The sequence below is a fragment of the Nerophis ophidion genome, linkage group LG25, assembly GCF_033978795.1.
Source record: "Nerophis ophidion isolate RoL-2023_Sa linkage group LG25, RoL_Noph_v1.0, whole genome shotgun sequence".
Classification (NCBI taxonomy): Eukaryota; Metazoa; Chordata; class Actinopteri; order Syngnathiformes; family Syngnathidae; genus Nerophis; species Nerophis ophidion.
Window position 1 is genome coordinate 38995714 of NC_084635.1, and position 11223 is coordinate 39006936.

The 11223-nt window shown below is 37.4% G+C and overlaps 1 protein-coding gene across 2 annotated transcripts in view; it reads left to right on the forward strand.

Moving 5' to 3' along the window:
- scml2 (Scm polycomb group protein like 2) overlaps positions 1-10941 on the forward strand; it is a 71802-nt gene extending 60861 nt beyond the window's left edge. Inside the window, exons 12-14 of one of the 2 annotated variants that reach the window (XM_061886934.1) lie at positions 2220-2435; positions 2492-2646; positions 8096-10941. In XM_061886934.1, coding sequence (XP_061742918.1) covers positions 2220-2435; positions 2492-2646; positions 8096-8221 — 497 coding nt within the window. In that variant the 3' untranslated portion in view covers positions 8222-10941. The remainder of the gene's footprint in view (positions 1-2219; positions 2436-2491; positions 2647-8095) is intronic. The other variant, XM_061886935.1, reaches the window with a different exon arrangement.
- The last annotated feature ends 282 nt before the right edge of the window (positions 10942-11223 follow it).

Here is an 11223-nt window from a genome sequence, read left to right on the forward strand (position 1 = left end):
TGTGTAGATGGTAGTTTGATGGTCCCAGGTAAGTTTAGTGTGTGGATGGTAGTTTGATGGTCCCAGGTGAGTGGAGTGTGTGGATGGTAGTTTGATGGTCCCAGGTGAGTGGAGTGTGTAGATGGTAGTTTGATGGTCCCAGGTGAGTGGAGTGTGTGGATGGTAGTTTGAAGGTCCCAGGTGAGTGGAGTGTGTAGATGGTAGTTTGATGGTCCCAGGTGAGTGGAGTGTGTGGATGGTAGTTTGATGGTCCCAGGTGAGTGGAGTGTGTAGATGGTAGTTTGATGGTCCCAGGTGAGTGGAGTGTGTGGATGGTAGTTTGATGGTCCCAGGTGAGTGGAGTGTGTGGATGGTAGTTTGATGGTCCCAGGTGAGTGGAGTGTGTAGATGGTAGTTTGATGGTCCCAGGTAAGTTTAGTGTGTGGATGGTAGTTTGATGGTCCCAGGTGAGTGGAGTGTGTGGATGGTAGTTTGATGGTCCCAGGTGAGTGGAGTGTGTAGATGGTAGTTTGATGGTCCCAGGTGAGTGGAGTGTGTGGATGGTAGTTTGAAGGTCCCAGGTGAGTGGAGTGTGTGGATGGTAGTTTGATGGTCCCAGGTGAGTGGAGTGTGTAGATGGTAGTTTGATGGTCCCAGGTGAGTGGAGTGTGTGGATGGTAGTTTGATGGTCCCAGGTGAGTGGAGTGTGTAGATGGTAGTTTGATGGTCCCAGGTGAGTGGAGTGTGTGGATGGTAGTTTGATGGTCCCAGGTGAGTGGAGTGTGTGGATGGTAGTTTGATGGTCCCAGGTGAGTGGAGTGTGTAGATGGTAGTTTGATGGTCCCAGGTGAGTGGAGTGTGTGGATGGTAGTTTGATGGTCCCAGGTGAGTGGAGTGTGTAGATGGTAGTTTGATGGTCCCAGGTGAGTGGAGTGTGTGGATGGTAGTTTGATGGTCCCAGGTGAGTGGAGTGTGTGGATGGTAGTTTGATGGTCCCAGGTGAGTGGAGTGTGTAGATGGTAGTTTGATGGTCCCAGGTGAGTGGAGTGTGTAGATGGTAGTTTGATGGTCCCAGGTGAGTGGAGTGTGTGGATGGTAGTTTGATGGTCCCAGGTGAGTGGAGTGTGTGGATGGTAGTTTGATGGTCCCAGGTGAGTGGAGTGTGTGGACGATAGATCCGTGTTAAGGAAAGAATGAATGGGGCCATGTATCGTGAGATTTGGAGCCAAAGCCTCCTTCCATCAGTGAGAGCTTTGAATGGTTGACCAAATACTTATTTTCCACCATAATTTACAAATAAATTCTTTAAAATTCCTACAATGTGAATTCCTGGATTTTCTTTTTCACATTCTGTCTCTCACAGTTGAAGTGTACCTATGATGAAAATGACAGACCTCTGTCATCATTTTAAGTGGGAGAACTTGCACAATCGCTGGCTGACTAAATACTTTTTTGCCCCACTGTGTATATATATATATATATATATATACATGTATATACACACACACTTGAATCACTTGTTTATCTTTCAACAAGTGTTTTTGTTATTTGTATATATTTTTTTCCAAATAGTTGAAGAAAGACCACTACAAATGAGCAATATTTTGCACTGTTATACAATTTAATAAATCAGAAAAACTGATGACATAGTGCTGTATTTTACTTCTTTATCTCATTTTTCCAACCAGAAATGCTTTGCTGTGATTAGGGGGTACTTGAATTAAAAACATGTTGACAGGGGGTACAACAGTGAAAAAAGGTTGAGAACCACTGTTGTAGAGGACGTTAAAGGCAGTGCAGCCACGGCAGTCCTTAATAATGTTGGCCGGGTGAAAATTGGGGAGAATGGTTGCAGTGGTAGGTTGTCGGGAGGTGCACTGAAACTCAGGAGTCTCCTGGAAAAATGGTGAGGATTGGCAAGTATGTTGCTAGGGCGGGAAAGTCATTCTTAGAAGGTGAATTAGTTTTATTGATTGATACTTGTATTAGTAGATTGCACAGTACAGTACATATTCCCTACAATTGAGCACTAAATGGTAACACCCCAATAAGTTTTTCAACTTGTTTAAGTCGGGGTCCACCTTCATCAATCCATGGTAACATTAAAAAGTGCATGTTAGATTTTTGAAGAAATCTTTTCTTGCGGGCCCGCCTCACCCACTTTCTGCATCCTGTGGCCCCCAGGTCCATTGAGTTTGAGACCCCTGCTGTACATGAAGGTTGTGGTTGTCCACTTTCAGAACCAGTGTCCCAGACGGAGAACGGTGTGTCCAAGGATGAGAGCATGAAGGACGGTGTTGCCAAGGCCAGGTCTCCTCACGTGACCACAGACTACCGGGCGGCGAAGAGGGAGCGGCCTTACTACACCTCCCACCCGCACACGCCTCCACCTGTGCGGCGAGTCAGCTCCACCCCCAGCGAGCACGGGCAGGTGTCGAGCCACAGACGTGTGGAAGGTATGTCAGCTGACACACCCACCTTCACGGGTACCACTGATGTGGACTATGTTCAGCAGCCAGCTCCACCACAGGACCAGACCATGTGACTCAGGACAAGGACACCTCAGCCACTGATGCCACTTCCTGGTCAGTGGAGGAAGTCATACGCTTTGTGCAGGAGGCCGACCCACTCACCCTTGGTCCTCATGTCGACCTCTTTAGGAAACATGTACGTACATGACTTACCTTTATGTCTTTACCTTTATCGCATTACCTTTAAGAAACATGTACGTACATGACCTACCTTTATGTCTTTACCTTTATCGCATTACCTTTAAGAAACATGTACATACATGACTTACCTTTATGTCTTTACCTTTATCGCATTACCTTTAAGAAACATGTACGTACATGACTTACCTTTATGTCTTTACCTTTATCGCATTACCTTTAAGAAACATGTACGTACTTTCACCAACATGACTTACCTTTATGTCATTACCCCTAGGAAACATGTACGTACATGACTTACCTTTATTTCATTACGTTTATGTCATTACCTCTAGGAAACATGTACGTACATGACTTACCTTTATTTCATTACGTTTATGTCATTACCTCTAGGAAACATGTATGTACATGACTTACATTTATGTCATTACCTTTATGTCATTAACTTTAGGAAACATGTACATACATTCACCAACATGACTTACTTTATGTCATTACCTTTAGGAAACATGTACGTACATTCACCAACATGACTTACTATTATGTCATTACCATTTTGTCATTACCCTTAAGAAACATGTACGTACTTTCACCAACATGACTTACTTTATGTCATTACCTTTAGGAAACATGTATGTACATGACTTACATTTATGTCATTACCTCTAGGAAACATGTACGTACATGACTTACCTTTGTCTTTACCTTTATGGCATTACCTTTAAGAAACATGTACGTACATGACTTACCTTTATGTCTTTACCTTTATGGCATTACCTTTAAGAAACATGTACGTACTTTCACCAACATGACTTACTTTATGTCATTACCTCTAGGAAACATGTACGTACATGACTTACATTTATGTCATTACCTCTAGGAAACATGTACGTACATGACTTACCTTTATGTCTTTACCTTTATGGCATTACCTTTAGAAAACATGTACGTACTTTCACCAACATGACTTACCTTTATGTCATTACCCCTAGGAAACATGTACGTACATGACTTACCTTTATTTCATTACGTTTATGTCATTACCTCTAGGAAACATGTACGTACATGACTTACCTTTATTTCATTATGTTTATGTCATTACCTCTAGGAAACATGTATGTACATGACTTACATTTATGTCATTACCTTTATGTCATTAACTTTAGGAAACATGTACATACATTCACCAACATGACTTACTTTATGTCATTACCTTTAGGAAACATGTACGTACATTCACCAACATGACTTACTATTATGTCATTACCATTTTGTCATTACCTTTAAGAAACATGTACGTACTTTCACCAACATGACTTACTTTATGTCATTACCTTTAGGAAACATGTACGTACATGACTTACATTTATGTCATTACCTCTAGGAAACATGTACGTACATGACTTACCTTTATGTCTTTACCTTTATGGCATTACCTTTAAGAAACATGTACGTACTTTCACCAACATGACTTACTTTATGTCATTACCTCTAGGAAACATGTACGTACATGACTTACCTTTATGTCTTTACCTTTATGGCATTACCTTTAAGAAACATGTACGTACATGACTTACCTTTATGTCTTTACCTTTATGGCATTACCTTTAAGAAACATGTACGTACTTTCACCAACATGACTTACTTTATGTCATTACCTCTAGGAAACATGTACGTACATGACTTACATTTATGTCATTACCTCTAGGAAACATGTACGTACATGACTTACCTTTATGTCTTTACCTTTATCGCATTACCTTTAAGAAACATGTACGTACTTTCACCAACATGACTTACCTTTATGTCATTACCCCTAGGAAACATGTACGTACATGACTTACCTTTATTTCATTACGTTTATGTCATTACCTCTAGGAAACATGTACGTACATGACTTACATTTATGTCATTACCTCTAGGAAACATGTACGTACATGACTTACCTTTATTTCATTACGTTTATGTCATTACCTCTAGGAAACATGTATGTACATGACTTACATTTTTGTCATTACCTTTATGTCATTACCTTTAGGAAACATGTACATACATTCACCAACATGACTTACTTTATGTCATTACCTTTAGGAAACATGTACGTACATTCACCAACATGACTTACTTTATGTCATTATCATTTTGTCATTACCTTTAAGAAACATGTACGTACTTTCACCAACATGACTTACTTTATGTCATTACCTTTAGGAAACATGTACATACTTTCACCAACATGACTTACCTTTATGTCATTACCTTTAGGAAACATGTACGTACATTCACCAACATGACTTACCTTTATGTCATTACCTTTATGTAATTTCCTCTATGTCTTTACTTGTGTGTCGTTACCTTTATGTCATTACTTTTATGTCATTACCTTTATGTCAATACCTCTAGGAAACATGTATGTACATGACTTAAATTTATGTCATTACCTTTATGTCATTACCTTTAGGAAACATTGTACGTACTTTCACCAACATGACTTACCATTATGTCATAACCATTTTGTCATTACCTTTAGGAAACATGTACATACTTTCACCAACATGACTTACATTTATGTCATTACCTTTATGTAATTTCCTCTATGTCATTACTTGTGTGTCGTTACCTTTATGTCATTACCTTTAGGAAACATGTACGTACTTTCACCAACATGACTTACCATTATGTCATTACCATTTCGTCATTACCTTTAAGAAACATGTACGTACTTTCACCAACATGACTTACTTTATGTCATTACCTCTAGGAAACATGTACGTACATGACTTACCTTTATGTCTTTACCTTTATCGCATTACCTTTAAGAAACATGTACGTACTTTCACCAACATGACTTACCTTTATGTCATTACCCCTAGGAAACATGTACGTACATGACTTACCTTTATTTCATTACGTTTATGTCATTACCTCTAGGAAACATGTACGTACATGACTTACATTTATGTCATTACCTCTAGGAAACATGTACGTACATGACTTACCTTTATTTCATTACGTTTATGTCATTACCTCTAGGAAACATGTATGTACATGACTTACATTTTTGTCATTACCTTTATGTCATTACCTTTAGGAAACATGTACATACATTCACCAACATGACTTACTTTATGTCATTACCTTTAGGAAACATGTACGTACATTCACCAACATGACTTACTTTATGTCATTATCATTTTGTCATTACCTTTAAGAAACATGTACGTACTTTCACCAACATGACTTACTTTATGTCATTACCTTTAGGAAACATGTACATACTTTCACCAACATGACTTACCTTTATGTCATTACCTTTAGGAAACATGTACGTACATTCACCAACATGACTTACCTTTATGTCATTACCTTTATGTAATTTCCTCTATGTCTTTACTTGTGTGTCGTTACCTTTATGTCATTACTTTTATGTCATTACCTTTATGTCAATACCTCTAGGAAACATGTATGTACATGACTTAAATTTATGTCATTACCTTTATGTCATTACCTTTAGGAAACATTGTACGTACTTTCACCAACATGACTTACCATTATGTCATAACCATTTTGTCATTACCTTTAGGAAACATGTACATACTTTCACCAACATGACTTACATTTATGTCATTACCTTTATGTAATTTCCTCTATGTCATTACTTGTGTGTCGTTACCTTTATGTCATTACCTTTAGGAAACATGTACGTACTTTCACCAACATGACTTACCATTATGTCATTACCATTTCGTCATTACCTTTAAGAAACATGTACGTACTTTCACCAACATGACTTACTTTATGTCATTACCTCTAGGAAACATGTATGTACATGACTTACATTTATGTCATTACCTTTAGGAAACATGTGCGTACATTCACCAACATGACTTACCATTATGTCATTACCATTTCGTCATTACCTTTAAGAAACATGTACGTACTTTCACCAACATGACTTACTTTATGTCATTACCTTTAGGAAACATGTACGTACATTCACCAACATGACTTACTTTATGTCATTACCTTTAGGAAACATGTACGTACTTTCACCAACATGACTTACTTTATGTCATTACCTTTAGGAAACATGTACGTACTTTCACCAACATGACTTACTTTATGTCGTTACCTCTAGGAAACATGTACGTACATGACTTACATTTACGTCATTACCTTTAAGAAACATGTACGTACATTCACCAACATGACTTACCATTATGTCATTACCATTTTGTCATTACCTTTAAGGAACATGTACGTACTTTCACCAACATGACTTACCTTTATGTCATTACTTTTATGTCATTACCTTTATGTCATTACCTCTAGGAAACATGTATGTACATGACTTACATTTATGTCATTACCTTTATGTCATTACCTTTTTGGAAACAAGTACGTACTTTCACCAACATGACTTACTTTATGTCATTACCTTTAGGAAACATGTACGTACATGACTTACATTTATGTCATTACCTTTAGGAAACATGTATGTACATGACTTACATTTATGTCATTACCTTTATGTCATTACCTTTATGTCATTACCTTTAGGAAACAAGTACGTACTTTCACCAACATGACTTACCTTTATGTCATTACCTTTATGTCATTACTTTTATGTCATTACCTTTATGTCATTACCTCTAGGAAACATGTATGTACATGACTTACATTTATGTCATTACCTTTATGTCATTACCTTTAGGAAACATGTGGGGCGGCATAGCTCGGTTGGTAGAGTGGCCGTGCCAGCAACTTGAGGGTTGCAGGTTCGATTCCCGCTCCCGCCATTCTAGTCACTGCCGTTGTGTCCTTGGGCAAGGCACTTTACCCACCTGCTCCCAGTGCCACCCACACTGGTTTAAATGTCATTTAGATATTGGGTTTCACTATGTAAAGCGCTTTGAGTCATTAGAGAAAAGCGCTATATAAATATAATTCACTTCACTTCACTTCACGTACTTTCACCAACATGACTTACCTTTATGTCATTACCTCTAGGAAACATGTACGTACTTTCACCAACATGACTTACCTTTATGTCATTACCTTTATGTAATTTCCTCTATGTCATTACTTGTATGTCGTTACCTTTATGTCATTACCTTTATGTCATTACCTTTATGTCATTAGCTCTATGTTATTACTTGAATGTTGTTACCTTTATGTCATTACCTTTGTCATTACTTGAATGTTGTTAATTTTGTCATTACCTTTATGTCATTACCTCTAAGTTATTACTTGAATGTTGTTACCTTTATGTCATTACCTTTGTCATTACTTGAATGTTGTTAATTTTGTCATTACCTTTATGTCATTACCTCCATGTCATTACTTGTATGTCACTACCTTTATGTCATTACTTTTATGAAGTGCGTCTCTCAGGTTTAAAAGTTGCCGATCACAGACGTGCTGACACGGGTGTTGTTGACTTGCAGGAGATCGACGGGCGAGCGCTGATGTTGCTGCGCAGTGACGTCATCATGAAGTACATGGGACTGAAGTTAGGTCCCGCTCTCAAACTCTGTCACCACATCGACAAACTGAAACTAAGCAAACAGTGAACGTACTTTCTTCTTCACAAACTCTTATCATGTCCTCATGCTGCTGTCAATCACTCTTCCAAGTCAACCACACAAAAATGACATCATTGCCCTTTGATGTTCTCTCATGTAATCCATTACTTACAAAGCAGCATGGTGGTGATCAGCAGCAGAAATATGAGGCATGCTTTTATTTTATATGACTGACTTGTCAGGAGGCTCACTGTTGTCTTTATGACCAAACACTGAAAAACTATTTTTTCTATCAAATTATGCTGACCGTTTTAGTGAAAAACAAATTGTTAAAATACATTGTTTTCAAATACAGTTTGGAAACATTCAGTGTTAAAAAATTCAGTATTGAAAAAAATCAGTGTAAAAAGAAAAAAATCAGTGTATAAAAATTCAGTGTAAAAAATTTTTGGATAAAAAAAAAAAAATTGTGTATGAAAACTCAGTGCAAAAAAAAGTCAGTGTGTAAAATTTCAGTGTAAACATTTTTATAATTAAAAAAAAAAAAATCAGTGTACGAAAATCTAATTTTAAATAACTTCTATGCATAAAATGTGTGGTGCAAAACTCCAAAGTAACTTCAGTAAATGAAGACTTAAACCAGGAGTAGGGAACCTATGGCTCTAGAGCCAGATGTGGCTCTTTTGATGACTGCATCTGGCTCTCAGATAAATATTAGCTGACATTGCTTCAAACAATAAGTAATGAATAATTCCGCTGGTAATCACAGTGTTAAAAATAACGTTCGAAATATAAAACATTCTCATGTATTTTTAATCCGTCCTTTCGTTTTCTACCGCACCTGTTCAAGAAGTTGCATTAATGGTAAAAAGCATTTAATTTATTATTGTAACTGAACACAAACATTATGTTAAAATGTTATAATCATATTTATTACTACAAACATACATTTTGAAGTGCAAATAATTGTGCAGAGACATCCACTGTTTCAAGCAAATATTATAAAAAAAAAACCTTACAATTCAGTGTTTTTAAAGGGAAAAACATTGACTGTAAAAAATGTTCACCAATGTTAATTTTGACTGGTTTTTAAATTACTCTCAGTTAGTCTTTTGACCAAAATGTGTTTTAGTCATGGGTTAGTCATCTAAATTAATTTAGATTTAGTCAACGAAATTCCTAAACATCGGTCTTGAAAGGATTTTATTAATTATAATTGCAGAGCATCTCAAAAACTGAATTCACAACAAGGCCTGCTCTCCATCAATAATATTTCAATAATAACATTTCACACACACACTACTATGGACAGCACAGTGGTAGGGGGGTTTCAGCGTCTGCCTCACAATACAAAGGTCCTGAGTTCAATCCCGGGCTCGAGATCTTTCTGTGTGGAGTTAACATGTTCTCCCCGTGACTGTGCAGGTTCCCGCCGGGCACGGGACAAACAGTAGAAATGGATGGATGGATGGTTAGCTTCAGAATAACAATGTTATTAAGAAGAATAAGAGACTTATTATACTCAAAAAATGTTGGTGTTACTTAAAAATCCATCCATCCATTTTCTACTGCTACTTTGTTAATGCACGCATTTAGTTGTATTCAGTGTTAAAAAATATTATATGGCTCTCATGGAAAGGTTCCCGACCCCTGACTTAAGCAATCGATTGAATTGAATTGAATTGAATTATATTTATATAGCGCTTTTCTCAAGTGACTCAAAGCGCTTTACATAGTGACACCCAATATCTAAGTTACATTTAAACCAGTGTGGGTGGCACTGGGAGCAGGTGGGTAAAGTGTCTTGCCCAAGGACACAACGGCAGTAACTAGGATGGCACAAGCGGGAATCGAACCTGCAACCCTCAAGTTGCTGGCACGGCCACTCTACCAACCGAGCTATACCGCCCCCGATGAGGTGCTTCACTCCTTATTTACCTGCAGAACAAATGTTTCTGCACATCACTGTTTTTGTTATAAACTGACATTTTTCAACTGAATTTTTGCACATTGAATTTCAAAACAGCATTTTTTTTTCCTTCCATGAAACTGTCAGCATAATCAGATGTCAAACCATTCAGTTCACAAAAATCAAAACGTTCAGTTCCCTGAATTTTGTGTCCAATCAAAGCTTCTGTGACGAAAACACATCACGACTTTCCTAAAACGTGTCAATAACATTTCAACACATTATGGCAACTACACCTGGTTTTATCAGCAAATAGTGAAGAATATTCATGTTTTATTTGGAAGTCTGACATCAAGTCCCAAGTAAGTCATTCTTTCCACACTTTAGTCAAGTCCATGGAATGTTAGCATTTTGTCTGCTCATCTCATCTAGCATTTTGTCTGCTCATCTTGCAAGATAGCATTTTGTCTGCTCATCTTGCAATATTACTTTGGAACAATTCTTCACTTCTTTATTTCTGTGCAGGAAAGTCTTTTCCTTAGCCGTACCAAGCAAAGGACATTTTGCCGGCTGGTTGGTTGATCCTCATTTCACATTGTTGCTCTTCATCACTTTAGTACTTTTTAATACTTTGAAGCCATCCTTGCTTTAATGTCAAACTCAGGTTTTTAATCCTTTCTCCAGTGTTTCACAGTAGCAGACCATAGAAGGTAAGACCGCCTTTGTATATTTGATATTGTCATATATCGCCCTGCAGCATCTCGCGTGTACATAAACTACTTTTTACTCTTAAATGTTTGTTATATACGATATGTTTGATATGCATTCACACTATTAAACAATTATTTACAGCATCGTATTCACCGCCAGCACTCAGCTTTTTGGATTTGTGTTTTTATTGATCTTTTTATTTTATTTTACGAGTGTGTGTGTGTGTGTGTGTGTGTGTGTGTGTGTGTGTGTGTGTGTGTGTGTGTGTGTGTGTGTGTGTGTGTGTGACATAAGTAGAGTGACAGGCTTAAAGGAGGTTTTGTTCCAAATATCAACAGTTAAAAAAGTTGATACAGTGTAAGAGTTGAAGAAAATCAGATTTGAAAAAAAAAAAAAAAAAAAGCTGCTAGTTTGTTCATGGTTTGTTGTG